Consider the following 18185-nt stretch of genomic DNA (forward strand, 5'->3'; position numbering starts at 1 on the left):
TAAAAATTAAAACGAACATAAATTATTCTTTATATGAAAGAGACGGTCCCCTCCACCCCGCCTCGCTATTTACGATAAATTTTTTTTTTGTTTTAAAAAATAAATTTTTGAGAAAGAGTAAAACTTTAGCGTAAAGAGCGAGGCGTTGAGGAGGGGACAGTCTCTTTCATATACAGAATAATTTCTGTTCGTTTTAAGTTTTAATGTCGCTCCTTACTTTCAGTTTAAAAAACTTGTTTATTTTATTTAATTTTTGAAGGTTTTTGAATAAATGCAGGTTTTGATCTTGGCTCACCGTACATGAATAATTAAAACAAAATTTTCATATTAATTTACTTTTATTTAGTTAAATGGCTTTCTCGAAACTTGTTTAATTTTATTTACGAACGCTTTTATTAGTAATAAATATACATAATTTACGAATTAACTTACGTAACTAACTTCATATATTCATATATTTTTAATGTGCATATTAGGGGGTCGCCCCCTAGTCAATACCTTGCTCTTTAAGTGAAAGTTCAAATTTTGTCCCAATTCTGTAGAAATGACCGCTTAATCACAAAGGCCGTTAATTAGAATAAATAGCTCTTATGAAAGTACTAAAAAATCTTTGGCTTAAAGAGCGAGGCATTGACTACGGGGTGAACCCAATTATATATGTAATATTTTCTGTTCGTTTAAAGCTTCGATGTTGCTGCTGTTGCAGTTGAAATACTTGTTTTTTTATATTAAATTTATGATCCTTTTTAAATAATGCTGGGAAGTCCGGCGTCCCCTTCATAGCAATGTCCCTTCCCCCATGAAAACTTCCTTCATGGAAAGATCCTCCCATATAACTCCTGACCCTCCCCCCACTACCAGGAAAAATCTCCCCTGAAAACGTCTGTATACTTCCAAATAACCAATACTATATGTTGACATTGGGTAAAGTTCATAACTTTCAGCCCTCCCCCCAGGAACTTTGGGGGATTAAGTCATCCTAAAAGACAGTACTTATAATATTTTCGAACATGCTGAACAAAATGGCTATCTCAAAATTTTGATCAGGTCACTTTGGGAAAAAAATGAGCGTGGGAGGGGGCCTAGTTGCCCTCCATTTTTTTTGGTCACTTAAAAAGGGCACTAGAACTTTCAATTTACATTCCAATGAGCCCTCCCACGATTTTCTAGGACAACTGGTTCGATACGATCACCCCTGGGAAAAAAAAACAACAAACAAACAAGCAAACAAATAAACACGCACCCGTGATCTTTCTTCTGGCAAAAAATGCAAAATTCCACATTTTTGTAGATGGGAGCTTTAAACCTCTACAGTAGGGTTCTCTGATACGTGGAATATGATAGTGTGATTTTCATTAAGGTTCTATACTTTTTAGGGGGTCTTTCCCCCTTTTTTCGAAAATCAGCCAAATTTTCTCAAATTTTCTCGCATAACTTTTGATGGGTAGGATTAAACTTGATAAAACTTATATATTTGAAATCAGCATTTAAATGTGATTCTTTTGATGTATCTATTTGTATCAAAATGCCGTTTTCTAGAGTTTCGGTTACCATTGAGCCGGGTCGCTCCTTACTTACAGTTCGTTACCACGAACTGTTTGATTCATTTTCACTTTTTATTTTTACTCAGCAATCTTAGTACAACGATGAAAAAGGTTGTTTTCGTTTATGCTGAAGTATATTGATCAACACAGTTCTGGACAAGAATTTGATGAATAAACCAAAATTTTTGTGTATTTTTGTGAAAACAATCATGCAAAATAATATCACATGGAAAGTAGTTTTTCTTCCTCCCATTATAAATTATTTTGTCTGTCTGTTTTTTCAGACGCAAGCAAGATGAAGTAAAAGTGCTCGAAGACACCATTCGCCAAAGGAATTTGCAGAGACGCAATATGGGAAATGAGCTTGATGCTACATGTCAAATATGTTTGAAAACCAAATTCGCTGATGGTGTGGGTCATATATGTAACTACTGTGCTGTTCGCTGCTGCGCCAGGTGTGGTGGAAAAGTCTCTCTTCGATCTTCAAAGGTTAGTGAAAATTTTGTTTTAAAAATTTCATGAACTAGGTCGGCATCAATAATAAAATTTACTAATTCTAACAAGCCACGAAAATGATTTCTAATGAGTCACGAAAATGAAGGAACCAAGCTTTACTCAGTGAAAAGACAATTGTTTAATCGGTACTATCCAATTATGCGGGCCTCTCAAAAAAGTCATGTTTGGATAATGTTAAGGAAATAAAATAAAATAAGATGAATATATAATAGTTTAGAAAGAAATTTGGGCTATATATTTGCACATTAGGGGGTGGGGAGGGGGTTAAAGCATTGCATATATTAAATACGTAACTCAACCTAGGTACCTCCCCCCCTGAACCCCAAGAAAACATAGTTTAATATCGATTACGCAATGAAAACCATGCTATTATTGCCTACTCTGTAACAGTTAAGACGTCAAAAAAGGGTTTTATTATTGCCTACTCAATAGTGATTAACCCGAGAGGCCCGCATAATGGGATAGTAGCCTACCGTTTAATCTTTTTGGACATACAACTTTAATTTCATTTCATTTTATTCAGTGTAGAAATAAAACCATTGTGGTGTTGAACGTATTGGTATTTGTGACGTCATTCACATAAAAAATACTTTTCCAAAATGGAGTCCCTAAGTGAATTTTCTCAAAGTTGCGAAATATCTAGATTTCACACCAGAAAAGATCAATTATCCTATTACGAACAATCTTATTAAACGAACATTAATTGTATGCATTCGGTCCCCTGCTGTGAAAATTATAATTGTAATTTTCTGCTTCAACGTGTAGCACTCAACGCGAAGCAATTAAGAATCTGAAACTCGCTTCACAGCTATCAAATGGAAAGGGCTTTCTCTAAAAGCCTAGAATCAACTGATTTGTCAACAGACAAATAGTGTTTTGAAACTCCTCCTACTTAAAAAAAGATAATTTCTTCTTAAACCTCAAGCTCAAAGCTTGAGGTTCCTACTTATGCTCAAGGCTTTCAAATATCAATAGGGACAGGGAAAGGAAAACGAACTTTGGCAAAGTCGTGATCTATCTAGATCATTTTTCACATTGGAGAATGGTAGCATGCCTGTTTCCATAAAAAATTGTAATGCCATTTTCGGGAAAAATTTACAGACCTACTATCATTACTCGTTTCAAATATTAAGATGCCTTGTGAAGCAACATCACTGCTTTGTTTTATTTTTTATAATCAGTAATCTGTAGGTCAGTTAAGTGGTTTTCACACAACGTATTCAGTTTTCTGTGCTAAGTGGTTAAGGTGCGTTAGGTCAAGCTTAACGTATCACAATTAAGTTCTTTCAAAAAGGTTAAGCTAAAAGTCCATAAAACTGTCTTAGTCATTGTAGAAAATGATTAAAGAAGAAAGACTCTAGAAAATGTTTACCAATTGTTTTAAAATATAGTGAGTGCTCATCAAGATATCCTGTTTTGTTGTTACCATAATGGCTTTTCCATTTCGGTATACAAGCTTATTTAACTTAATTCTATGTGGGGATTAAGTCAACTTGCAATGTCTGCGTTAGGGACAAAATACGATCCCTAAGATTATATAACATACCGCAAAGTCTGAAGTGTTGAAATCTTGCGTAAAAGGCTCAACGGCGTAAAGTGAAAGTATCATTACTATAATTGATGGATATTCGAAAATTTCCAGTGAATATAAAACTTATTTTTCTAGCCTACTAAATAATCTAAACGAGAAGCAAGACAAAGCATCCAATCTTTTTAGAGGTTTGATGAAAGGGATTTTGGAAGCCATGCGATCAGTGTCCCAGACTTGTTTTCATCAGGTGTAGCTGAAGGATAGAATGTGTGGAGGAAGTTTGGATATTATTGATAGGCTTAAGGAGGGAATTTTCGGAAGAAATGTGTGGTTTACCTCCGTCAGCTTGTGATAACCCATGTGCAGCTTTTAGCTTTGTTTCAAAAATTGCCTGGATGCATGTTACGGTCATTTTCTAAATGGCTTCCTTCCTTAAGCCAGACTGCTAAAAACTTGATATGTCCCCCAGGGTGTAATATGGCCTAATCAGTGTCACTATTAACTAATTGTTTTTTTTAAGGCTCATGTCTGTTTGAGGGGTGACAAATCCTGGGAGACCTTTCTGAGGGTAAATATTGAGTAGTCCACATTTCTGACCCACGAATAAAGTGAACATACCCCTCGATGCCTTTTTTTGTACTTTTTCCAAATATAATCATTGCTTTGTCGTAAATTCAGTTTTAACCTAACTTGACTAAACTTAGCCCAAATATATGGCCCTTATTACATATTTCCCGTGTTTTTTTTTGTTTTTTTTTTATTCTCGATTTGTTTCCGTTAATTCAATTTATGGGTAAACAGATTTTAACAAGAGTGACGTCAACAAAGGTATATAAGTATAAACCATTGAATTTGCGACAAAAGCGATCATTATATTCAGAAAGAGCATACAAAAGGCATCGAGTGGTTCTCTTTATTGGTAGGTTTGAAATACGGACTGCTCAATATTAACCGCTCGAAGTGAGACAGTTCCGTCTAGAACGAAGTAAAAAAAACTATAAATCTCAAACTTAATCTAAAGATTTAAATGTAATTTCCAACTCATCATAAGATTTCATTTAATTAAAACTTAAAAAAAAAATTTAGAACATTCAAACTTATTGTCCTTTTTGTCCAGGGGAGGGGTGTCGCTCACTGTAATAACTACTTACTGTTGCAATTACAGAAAATTAAATAGTTTATAAAACTAATTATGTGTATTCGTCAGACCTTAAGAGTACCAATAGATAGTCATTCAATAATTTATGAGCTGATGATCGCTCATTAGCGTATTATCAAAACCAAGTTTCTCAGATAATAAATTCAGACGCTTTCAAATCGACTGCATCTTCTCCGCTTTATATTGATTTTTGTCACAGCTTTCCACAACTCTAAATGTCCACTCTCGAGCCTTCACAATAGATATGGGGGTGGTTATTCAATGTTTCCTTTTTTATTTACTTGAATTCACGAAGTTTTTTTTAAATGCTTTCTGTTTACACAACACAATATAAAAAAGAAAAGAATAAAAATTGATATTAGTTTGTTAAAATATAGGCAGCGTCATGAATTAATATGTGACTTGAAATTCACCGTTTCAGGGAAAAAGGCTTCTCTTATTCAGTGGCTTTGGAGTGCTTTCATAAAAACAGAATTAAATAAAATATTGGAAAACAGATAAAAGTTTTAATAAGACAGGGAGCTTTGGCGTTGTTCACCGAATTATTAAAATTTCCCCCCTTTCTTCAATATTTTATTTCATTTCAATTGCCCATGGAAAGGCGGTGGGGTCTAAGAAATTATTTAAATGAAAGCGGAATTGGTTCAATCTAAATAACATGAAGACCACACTGCCTTTCCATCATTCAAACAACAAAAGGTAAAAACTAGGAAATTGATCTAAGACAGTGAAATTTTTAACCTAAAATGAGTATTTCAGCTTTTGTATCCAAAGGCCTTTCTCATCAAAGCACAGATAAAAGAATAAAAATAAAAATAAGACTTACAATGAACTGCGATCATTCAAACAATAGGTACTTATGTTGTGTAGCGACCCCACTCAAGTTTTTGATCGAAGAAAAACAAAATTTCTCCGCTGCAATTGGAGATAATTAGTTTTGTCTCAGTGAGATAAACTACAATTTACTACTATTAATACTACTACTGACAACTCACCGCAGCACCGAGTCGCTTGAGGCCAACACAGCTACGCACGCTCCTCCTCCATCCCAATCTATTCAAAGCCTCCCTTTTTACACTCACCCACGAAGTTCCCATTTCCTTTAGATTTTTCTTTATGACATCCTCCCACCCCAGACGAGGACGACTTGCTTTCCGTTTAGTCCTAGACGGTTGGTCAAAAAGAACAATCTTCGGCATTCTGACATCCTTCATCCGCACAACGTGCCCTAGCCACCTCAACCTTTCTTTCACTATAGCCCTAGAAAGCGGTATTGAACCACATTTTTCGTATAGCCTATTGTTTGAAATAAGGTCAGTCAGCCGGGTACCCAGAACAATCCGTAAGCAATTTCTCTGGAAAACATCTAGAAAATCTTCATCCGCTTTTCGGAGCGTCCATGCTTCAGAGCCATATTTGACCACTGTCTGTAGCTTCGAATATTTTAATCTTGGTTTGTAGATTTATCTTTATATTCTTCCAAACTTTTTTTTAACTGTGGAAAAAAAAACACCCTGAGCCATGGATTTTTGCTTTTAACATCTTCACTGCTCCCACCATCTTTACTAATAATACTACCAAGGTAAGTGGAGCTGCCAACTTGATCAATCTTTTCATCCCCCAACGTCACCTTTTCATCTTCACTTATTCCTAGCCTTAGTGACTTAGTCTTCTTGACATTAATTTTCAAACCTAACACAACCCTGCTTAACTCTTGATTTAATACAAAACCAGCTGCTAACCTCATTTCCTACCTTAACCGCAGCAGTGTTATTCTCGTACATAGCCCTAATCACTTTAATGTATTTGTCTTAAAATATACCTAAAATACAATTTAGGTATATTTTAATTAAAAATTTAATATTATAGAATTGGTATTTTGGTTAGGTTAGGTATTTAATATAAAACATTCTGGCCCGCCTGCTTTCCATATTTTTTTCTGTAGTTTCCATAATTTTGCTACTAAAATATTATATTTTCATCATATTTTGGTATATTCCTCTATTTTTTTTAATGCTATTCCTGCTTCTTCGGCTGCTAGCCTAAAAAGTCTTTTTGTTAGAGGTTCGTTGGTATTAGCCATTGGTTTTATAATGTAATTAATTAAAGAAACTGTTTTCCACAAAATAAATTTTTCAAAAAAAGTAAGGAACTCCACTAAACCAAAAATGAACAAAAATAGAATCAAATAGCATACAAAGCATACAACTACCACAAATCAGAGTCAATAAACAAACAAAATCCAAAACGAACATAAATTAAAAATAAATAACTGAGTCAAACTCAAAACGAGCACAAATCAATATGAGTAGGGTTCAAAGCCCCTATGCTTTCTAAAAGCAAGAATAATATGGGGTGGGTGTCTTCCTCACATACATAATTTCCGAAACCTTCAACTAAGATGAATAAAATTGTTATATCCAAATTTTGATTGGAGGTGTTAAGACAAATGTTGATTTTGGAGAAGGGTAGGGCTGTTTGCTCTCAAATCACTTTGACTCTTAAAAAGGGCATTATAATTTCCTATTTCAAATCAAATAAGCCCCGTCTGATGCTTGTATCAACGTCCATTCAATAAAAACCTTATATGCCCACGTAAAATAACTTACAACCCTATCCCCAGGATGCTAGGGGGGGGGGTATTTCCTAGAGACATTATTAAATGTTTTTTGGAATACTTAAAAAAATTGCTATGAGACGCGATTTTTGAAAAAAGTGGTTGATGGAGAGGGGGGTTAAAAAGGAACTAGAGCTTCCTATTTTCAACCAAATGAGACTCTTCTACAGTTAAACAACCATCCCTTCTATGTAAACCTTAAATACCCCCTTGGCATAACTTACAACCCTTGCCCCTGGGTTTTTTCAACCCCAAATTCTTTGTTATATGATATTAATTTAAAAAAAAAAAAAAACTTTCCGAAACATAAGTTTTTCAAAGAAAAGTAACTGCCATTTTAAACGTAAGCTCAGCAGATACAAATACCTTTTAAAATTGAAAACTGAAATTAAACTGAATTTAAACTGAAAACCAATTTTATGACAAATATTTTCTTTTGTACTTAATATTGAAAATAAGAAATTAAAATTAGAATAAAATTTTGAAATGATCAGCTTTAATCAACTAATATAATTATACATAAAATATTCAGTTTAATTTACTAGGTTTTTTTAAAGTTGTTGAAGACCAATATAGTTTCACTACAAACAATTAATTGAATACTGCCTCCTTTCCTAATTGTAAATAAAAACTGGAAGCCTACTACGTCATTGGCGCTTAACTGAAAACGGATTATATTACAAATATTTTCTTTTCTAGTTCTTACAGTATTAAAAATAAAAATACATTTACAGTGAACTAAATTCTTGAACTGTTGGATCTTTCAACAATTAATATTATTATACATCAAATATTCTATTTGATGTTGTTTATACTTTCCAAGACCGTTCAAGCCGCATATAGTTTTCAGTAAAGCGCCAATGACACAGTAGGTTTTAGACTTTTACAGTAAGAGAAGGAAGTCCTACCCAAACTCTTGTTTGTGGCGATTTTTGTTCATTTCAAGCTCGATTTGCATACTCAATTTCATTTTCACTCGCTTTAAGATTTATTTAATCATTTACGTGAATATTGCGTGTCTGTTTGCATTGATTGTTTATTTAAATTCTATCCGCTTCAAGTTTCATTGGTATTTCAATAGGAAATAATATCTTTTGTTTTAAGCTTGATTTTGATATTCAATCTAAGCAATACTCACTTTAAGATCTATTTATTCTTTTATATTACTACTTGTTTTATGTTTTTGCAATGACTGTTTATTGAATTTCTGTTCGTTTTGGGTTTCACTTATTCTTAAATAGTAGTTTCTGGTCGCTTTGAGTTTTAATTTTAAAAGGTATGTTTATATGCTGGGCTTAAGTTTAAAATGGCCTTTACTTTCCTTTGAAAATCTTATTTTTTGGAAAGTTTTTTTTTTAATTAATTATCAATCAAAGACGCTGTAACATTAGTTACATGTGTGGCAATGGATGTAGTTGGTAGAGTTCATGGTTGAATGAAAATTGACTGAGTTTGAATTTTAAAAGGTATTTGTATCTGCTGAGCTTAAGATTAAAATGGCCTTTAATTTTTATTGAAAAACTTATTTTCGGAAGATTTTTTTTTAATTAAAACTTTAACAAAAAATCAAATATTCACGGTAAAAAATCCGTTCATACTTTTACGCTAAATTATGGTGCAACAAGTGGGCCTTATGCTAAAAAAGCGTACTTTTACTAACGAACGCTAATTCAGCGTGTTTCAGTCAGAGGGTCAAAAATAAGATATTCTAGCGTACATTGTGATTGATTTAACGTTATGGGCGGACCTACTGAATTCGTCACAGCCAATCCCTGTGATCCTGAAATTACAATTTTTCAACATAAAATGACCCTTTTCTGTTGCGAAACTACAGTCATTTAGCGTATTTTTTCGTTGGTTTGACGTGAGAGGCGTGGCCTTCCAGTTTCATTTCTACGTATCAAAGAAGCCTCCGCGTCTTGATTTTTTGGCGTAAAATTACAGTCGTTTAGCGTAAATGGATAATGATTAGCCGTTAGGGGTGGGGCGACCCATACAAGTTTATATGGGGGGGCGCACGTGATTTGTTGGTTTCAAGACAAAATAAATTTTTTTTGGGAACGGGGAGGGTCCCGAGCTGCAGCTTTGAATTGCAGCTTTTACAATTTGATTAATTTTAAAATTAATATAGTCCAACTATATTATGTACAACTACTATTCAAACTAACATTATTGTTCAACAATTGGTAAAAAATAGTCTATAATCTAACAGCTGTATTACAATTAAATCGTTTCCAATAGCAAACAGGTTGTCAAACGACTGGAAAACAGTAGTTCGACAGGTGTACCGCAATCGAATCCTAATGTATTGAACAAAAAAGAAAACAGCTTTTTCAACTGAAAGAAAGGAGCAATATTAAAACGAACCAAAATTATTATCCCCCTCAAATTATACCAAATTAACCAAAATTATAACCCCCTCATATACGTACTAATTTCTGATCGTTTTAAGTTTTAATGTTGCTCATTACTTTAAGTTGAAAAAACTTGTTTTTTTTTAGCTTAATTTCTGGTCGTTTTTTAAATAATGCTTGGAAATCCGGCGCTCCCTTCATAGAAATATCCCGTGCCCCACGGAAATATCGTCCCCCGTACTCTCCTCCCCCCCGGCTAAAAAAAATCCCCCCTAAAAACATCTGTATACTTCCCAATAACCAATACTGTATGTAAACAATGGGCAAAGCTCATAACTTGCAGCCCTTCCCCCAGGGACTTTGGGGGATTGAGGCATCCTCAAAGACATAGTTATTAAATTTTCGACTATGCGAACCTAGGGGTTATTTCAAAATCTTGATCGGGTGACTTTGAGAAAAAAAGCATGGGGGGGTCTAGTTGCCCTCCAGTTTCTTAGTAATTTAAAAAGGCACTAGAATTTTTGATTTCCGTTCGAATGAACCCTCTCGCGATACTCTAGGATCGCTGGATCGACACGATCACCCCTGGAAAGAAAAAAAAACAAATAAACACGCATCCGTGATCTTTCTTTTGACGAAACATACAAAATTTCACACTTTTGCCGATAGAAGCTTAAAACCTCTACAGATGAGTTTTCTGATACGCTTGATCTGATGGTGTAATTTTTATTAAGATTTTATCACTTTTAGGGGGTGTTTTCCCCATTTTTCGAAAATAAGGCAAACTTTTTCAGGCTCGTAACTTATATATTTGAAATCAGCGAAAAAATACAATTATTTTAATGTATCTAATGGTATAAAAAATTTTATTTTTTAGAGTTTCAGTGATTATTCTGCCGGGTCGCTCTTTACTTACAGTTCGTCACCACGAACTGTTTGAAAGGCTGGATTTAAACACAGATCCAGATTTCTGGGGAAAATATTAAGTCAAATGGCAGTAGAAAAAAGTACAAAAAGACCTTGATCCATCGTACCATAAAAAGCTTAAATTCAAAGGGAAACTTGCCAAGCGAAACCTCTACTATGTCCAGCGCAGTTGCTCTTGCCCAGTATACTAAAAAGTGTATACGAAAACCAACTACATGACGAAAAAAAAAAGCATAAACAGTCTTGGCCTATCACTTTTGACTAATTGGTATCAACTTAAAAACACGACCATCAGACCAAACACTACGGAAAAAGACAAACGAATCCAATTATTTCTTTATGATTCAATATAAATATATAACTCAATATAATCAATATCACAAATATTTGACTAAGAAATTACAATAAAAACAAGAAAAATTATTTTTAAGTTTGCTTAAAAATTCCCTGACTCTTGCTGGTAGGAGAGCTTTCTTCACTGGTTCCATCTTGGCAACATACCTGCAAAGATAGTTCATAAGGTTGCTACAATCAGGAAGGGTTCTTCGTAACAAAGTATTCATGTTAGGTCAAGCTGTGATTAACAATATCTTCAGCAACGGCAGTAGCGAAGACAGGATGTTATTTTCGGAGGAAGACCTAGAATATAAAAGACGGATGACTCCTTGGTTATATCAAGTAAAAGTGATTTAAAATTATTGAAGGCTAGGTTAGTTTTAGCAAGATGGAGGTAGAACAGGTTGCAAAATTAGTCCAGCAGAGTTTAAAGAGGCCAGGAAATACAGACATAATAGACACAAAAAGATAGCTCAGTTTCCCTGAAGTTTTCTGCAGCAGTCAAGAAGGAGTGGGGTGACGGTTTTTATTTTAAGCTGGGACTTACGAATGATTTGTCCAAATTTTGGGGAGTTAAGGTCTTGCTTACAAGCAAAGGATTGCATGCTTGAAACAAAAGTTACAACTTGCAAAATTTGAAAGAATCTAAAACTGATCAATAATATGTAAAATAAGCTTGCTTCTTTGCGAAAACGGTCAAACTTCGAAGTGGAAGCCCATCTTGTGGCTATTGGTAGATTCAGAATTTAAGTTTTAAGTTTTAATATCGTTTTAAGTTTTAATATCGCTCCTTACTTTCAGTAAAAAAAAAGCTCGTTTTCTTTAGTTAATCCCTCATGAAACAAGTCAATGATATCCCAAAGCGTTCCATTTTCCTAAATATTCAGGAAATAAAAAGAATTTACTATTTTGCCCGAATTTACCCTAAGATCAGCCTCATCGCACTTGCCCTTAGTAACTAAATGCAAGTTAATATATTTTTCTGCTTAAGTCGCAAGTTCAATTAAATCATCCCAAAATATAATACAAACTTCCTGCAAATCAAGCATGCAACAGAAGCATTGACAAAAAATAAAATATACAGCATTCTTACTAATGATTTCCAGTCAAGTAATATTCTAAATAAAATAAAACTAAACAAATGTATCAAGGCTATTTACAAGTTAAGGCTATTTCACTTAAGAATTTATTTACCCTTTGAAAAGAGCTCCTCATAACACATGGCTGAAATAATCCTCTTCTGTTGCTGACATTCCAATTTTATGGACTTTAATGACAAAGAATCCATTTTGAATAAACACTCCCAGATAAGGCCACAAACGATCTTGAACTATGCAAATATCAAACGAAGATGAGATAATTGTAAAATAGAGTGATGCTGTCTTTGTGATGGATGCTCTGTTTAGCGATATGCACATCTATTACACCTAGAAGTAGACATCAGTTAGAGCAAGACATCAGTTAGAGCAAGACGGTTACTGGCACAGTAACCTTTAAAATTGAACAAGAAAGCATTGCTTCCCGAAACATCCAAAAGATTAAGGCGTTCTGAAATTCAAAGTAATTAACACAGATAACCAGAAAAAAGAAAAAAATTCCTATTATAGAAGTATTCGCTTTGCAAATGTAACCATCTCCTCCCATAAAAAGTCCAAGATGAGTTTAACACGCAAAAAAGAGAAAGGATATTTCGGATTTCTAAATTCGAAACACCTTATCTTGAACTTGAAATTATGGCTATGATGTGCTGATACATCATCCAATGACCATCTGTCTCAAACTCTCTGAAGAAAAACTGCAGAATTCGTAATGAAAGACTATCAAAGACTAAGCTCTGTAAATAAGCATCAGGGAAAAGTACAGATACATTGTCTTGAGGCAGGACAGCTAGCCTCTAATTTTAACAATCATACACACCTTCAAAACTAAGCTTCTAAAGGACAGATAACACCTTCCTCGAATGATATGTTGATGCAGGATTAAGATCAAAATCAGGTACTTCTCTAATGTTCCAGCAAACAAGAGTGGAGCTCTCTTCAGAAACACAGTAAAGATACACCAGCTCTTGATCATAGCTTAGCGATTTTTTTGACAGAATGAGAAAGAACTGTCCCAGCGACCTAACCACATCCACTATTTCAGCAGCTTCCACAGCTTAGTCTGTCACATCGCTAATCACATAAAGTCTTTTCTTATAGACAGCACCCTTGAAAATGAGCTCCTGGACTAAGCATGTGTCTTTCCCCAGCTTATGTGGAAACAGTATCAAGTAGCAAGTGTTTGTCAGCTTTCCATTTTTAGAAACTGTACAGCTGATTTCCTGAAACATTCTATTTGAAAGAGATAGGTAATTCTGGTACTTCTGGTAACTCTTGGACATTGCCTTGGTTAGATTTCTAGTTGAGGATGCACTTTTAGCAGCATCTTTAAAATATCTATGTCTTGATTCAAACTGAAAAACGAATAGTGAATTAGGGGGCCCAGTGTTCGCACATACAAAGGAAAGTGACGCATTGTATGGTCCTTGAACTTATTTTCATCATCCTCAAATATTTTGCTTTCGATTCAAGGTACATTATTATTGTAAAATCTAAATTTGCAATAAGCATGTGTGTAAACCTCCGACTTGAGACAAGCAATACAATTTTCCTCATCAGCAACATTAGAGACCAACATTCATTTTCAGCCTTTCTTGGAACTAAATGGCCAAGTATTAGAGGAAACTAGCGAGGAAATACCAAATTTTGGATTGCAGTATCTTCAAGGCACTTGAAATTATTTGAGAAAGGAGGAGGTTTGTCCTTAGCATCTATATCCTTGTAATCAAAGTTGGCAACACTAGCACTAAGCTCTGATACTTTGAAAACATCATCAATAATCAAGTGCTGTAAACATTTTCCAGCATCCCACTTCATAACAGCTTCGTACAAGTCATGGGCTATGCATGGCGGTAATCTGTCACATGAAAGTTGGGCAAGGCATTGAAATCAGAATTGAACTTCATGCCATTTACAGACTACTTCCTAACATTTGGGTCTTGCAGCTTGTTTAAAGATTCCTCATAGGATGTTTTAGTTCTAAGAGTAAACTGACTTTTCCAATAGTCTTCAGCCGCAGTTTTTCCATAGAACATGCAGACTCTGCAGGGATTCTGCACATTTCGGTTAAAGCATTTCACGACCCCCCCCCCCCCCCAATAAAATTCGAGCCCAAGTTGTCTCCACATATACAGAAAACTATGAGATTGAACCTTGTTCCATCAATCACAATGTCTTCAGTACAATGAAACACTAATTCATTCACAATCTTCTTGAAGAGTTTTTCACTACCAACGATCTTGAAGTTCGATGCCAGCACTAGCATAACTAACTACAATAGATATGGCCTTGATTAAACCCAAGGTGGGATGTTGAGAACTCATATATAAAAAGCTAGAGTGCTGTACTTTCCTGATGTAGCCTTTTTAAGTGTTTTTTTTTTATTTGTACCTCATCTTGGTAGAGCTGAAGAAATATCACATTTTTCTTCATGTCTGGATCAGAAGCATATAAAGAAGCAAAACGGTTACCATCATAGAAGTCTCTATATATACCTTCTGCTGAAGGATGATACCAATCCAGAAATCCAAGAAGTCCTCTATGTTTGAAAAGATTCTCCAAGGTGGCTGCAACTGAAACTACTTGAACAAATCTTCTGTTTCCATACTTATCAAGTCCGATGAAGACTTGCTCCGGTACCACAGTACCGCAACTTGTAAAATACTGGTCTCTCATGTACTGAGATCTCAGTGATCCAGTGGCAGGGTCTGTAACAAGCAGCAGAGGATCCTGCATATAATGACTGTCAATTTCATCACATATTTTCTGAAACAAATCTGGCTGAAAAACAGAAGAGATGCATTTAGCAACACTTTCTTTAAGTTCTTCTGCTACGATTTTATGACACTCAGTGAAGAGAAGCCTAAAGTTCTCAAGAATAAAACTAACAATTGAGGCAGCTATATATTTCGCTAATTCAAATCGAAGGAGAAGCAAAGCAAGCCGATATGCAAGTGCTTGCCTTCTAGGCTTACTAGCACGAATACCCGAATCCTCTGACGATGTTCGTCTCGATCCTGCTGTTTTATTTGTAGCTGCTAAACCAACTCCCACTATTTCATCTTGGTTCAAATCTAGCATTTCTGAGTCTAGTGGCTCAGAAGATTCATTTTCTTCAACACAATCTTTATCATGGTCAGGGGGAGTGTTCAGATTGTTTCTCGCAGGCTATGAAGTTCCAATGAACAAAATGAACAAACTAGGATTTGCCTTGAAGTTCTGCACTTTGATGCCATTAAGATCGGATCTACAATGAAGTTTGACAATATACAAAACTGGAAAAGATGGTTTTAGAAAATTCTAGATGCGCGCCCCCCCTCCCTTTTCCATAGTGAATCACGTCCTTAATTTGTAGCTTAGTATTATTCCTATCATGCTCTTTTGAGTAGAAACTTAAGCATGAATGAACAAGTAATAAAGCAAATAGAATAAATGCTTATATTTTTGTAGCAGATCATGATTTGATAATTTATGTTCATCAAGAGTATGACAAAATATTGCAATGCACATCCAAAATATTGATAGCCATATAGAGCATGTTCTATGAATAATGTGTTTCTGAAAGAAACATAGTTAGTTTATTTCTGTATGTTGACTTGAGACCCAACCTGTTAAAATAAGCTAAAGCTCATTCTAAAAAAAAAAAGTCAACAATGTATTTCAGCCATTTTCTTGGCAAGTAGGCTAAAACAGAAAGACAGAACAGCTCCCATTGGTACTGTAGAAGCCAAAACACCTTTCACATGTTTCAAATTTGACATACAGATGAAGGTGCAGAAAAAACTTTTAGTGAACAAGAATTTCTGAATTTTGACTCAACTACTAGAATACTTCTAATATACTAAAGTATGTGAAAACTTTTGCAATTTCGTGGTTTAGTGTGGGATGCAATGTGGAAATTCCAGAATTTTCTAATTTTCTGACTGGAGCTTTCAGAGGAAGTGGCTGTTACACTCAAATGGAGGATTGAATTCTGAATCACATGATTTTTTTAAAGAATAAAAATCAGACAATTCCATTATATTACACTTCTCTGCGAAGATGAGGCGCCACCCGTAAAACATCGGATTCGATTATCAGAAAATTTGACATTGGAAGGAGCCGGGACCCAAAGGCCAACGCTCCTTTGTATATGACTTGTATCCCGTACCTCCTCTTGAAGCTAGCACAAAACTCAAATGTCACTTAATTTGCTTAATTTATATTAGTACAATCCTATAATCTATTTGAAGTCGGATAAATATATTATCTAATTACTATTTGACAACATGTATAAAAATGGAAAGAAACATGAAAATCTTATTAATAGAATTTTTATGTATATTAATAGTGTATTATAAAAGTGTTTTCTGATAAGAATCCCCTTTCTCTTTTGATTTCACAAATGGACGCCACTGTACAGAGAGTGGTCACTGGCGTTTACCCCCCCCCCGGAAAATACCCCCCGTTGAATATTATATCCCGCTGGGTATTTTCCGCAGGGGTATTTTCCAGGGAGAGGTAAACGCCTAGAATCGCAGAGAGCATTGTTTAATTCTATTAGTAAAATGCTACTTTAGCTACTATTGGCTATTTTGGAAAGGGCATAAGCTAGAAAAAAGAAACTTTCATGGATAGGTCTACAGGCTAATGTATGTCCCGGGAAAGTATTTTGAAGTACCTACCTCTACTCTTTTTGCCTCTAGAGACTCCTGAAATTTGCCTACATGACAGCTAGCAATTCCTGTTATTTGAGTAGAATTTTAAGCCGTTTTTTTTTTTTTTTTATTTGGAATTATATTTGTATATCTTTAAAACCTTATAAATTGGGATTGAGCAAAGTTGTGAAGCTGAAAAGAATTTTGTTGTACTTTATTTAAGCAGAAGATCTATTTAACAAGGTTTCACTTTTATAACACACAGATTTTTAAAGGTCATCAAAAGTTTGGATCCTCTAGAGGGAGGAGTGGAGGTAAATACTTCAAAACACCTTCCCGGTGCACACTTTAGCCTATAGATGCATCCCTGAAACTTCAATTTTCTAACCTAACCTCTTTCGAAGATAGCCAAAAGTAGCTTAAGTAGAATTTTACCATTCTATCTGCAAAGTTCATAAGACTTATATAAAAGTAAAAAAAAAAATCAAAAGAACTTACCTTTCAGAAATAAGTCCACAACTACAAGTGAAAGGTCTTCGTTTGTGTAGCCTTTTAATCCCAATAGATCAAAAACCCGGACGACGACCCCCTTTCATGATATTTTTGCATCGGTCATGCCCCGCGGTATGACCCATTTTCGCAAGAGTTGATTGTCATTAGCTCCTCCAAGTACACTGATCGAGTTTAAACATATATTCGATGAATGTAAAAATACGGCAGAAGTACCTATACACTAAAAAAGTGTATTTTCACGCTAATCCAACAACTAGAAAGTACGCTGATCAAACGTGAAATAATGCCGTCAACGTCAAAGTACGTTTTTTTTTTACCGTGTTCATCGAAGCATCAAAACTGATATCAAAATAACAATATCAAATTGAAAAAAATGGGTTTGTGTCAACCTCGGAGTTTTTATTATCTGATGTTTCAACTATTTTTAACATAATTGCTACCTCAAAATTTTTATCGGATGGGTTTGGGGAAAAGGGCGTGGGAAGACTAGATTAAGCTTCGGTCTCTTTTGACTCATTAAAAGTGAACTAAAACTTTCTATTTTCAATCAAATGAGCCCTCTTTGAAATTCATACGAGTGTCCCTTCTATAAGAACCATGTATCCCCAGAGTATAACTTACAATGTCTATCCCTGAGCCCTGAGGGGTTGTGTCGACCCTGGAAGTTGTGATTTCTGATGTTTGAACTATTTTTAACAAAATGGTCACGTTAAATTTTTATCGGATGGGTTTATCCATCCAATACACCCAAAGGCGTGGAGGGCGGGAGGGGCTAGTTACCCTCTGATTTTTTTTTCATTTTGAAAAAAATGAACTACAACTTTTAATTTCCATTCAAATGAACCCTCTCTGAAGTTTATTCAAGGTTACCTTCCATAAGAATCATATATGCCCCCAGATCAGTACTTACAACGCCTGCCCCGGCCCTGGGGGATTGTGTCGACACAGGAGTTT

General features: G+C 34.9%; 1 protein-coding gene across 1 annotated transcript in view; it reads left to right on the forward strand.

Moving 5' to 3' along the window:
- Window positions 1-18185, forward strand: part of Rim (Rab3 interacting molecule) — a 555972-nt gene that overhangs the window by 39167 nt on the left and 498620 nt on the right. Inside the window, exon 2 of the mRNA XM_089102610.1 lies at window positions 1829-2033. Coding sequence (XP_088958736.1) covers window positions 1829-2033 — 205 coding nt within the window. The remainder of the gene's footprint in view (window positions 1-1828; window positions 2034-18185) is intronic.

The sequence above is a fragment of the Artemia sp. Qi Xiang Cuo genome, chromosome 16 (genome assembly GCF_049724085.1).
Source record: "Artemia sp. Qi Xiang Cuo chromosome 16, ASM4972408v1, whole genome shotgun sequence".
Lineage (NCBI taxonomy): Eukaryota > Metazoa > Arthropoda > Branchiopoda > Anostraca > Artemiidae > Artemia > Artemia sp. Qi Xiang Cuo.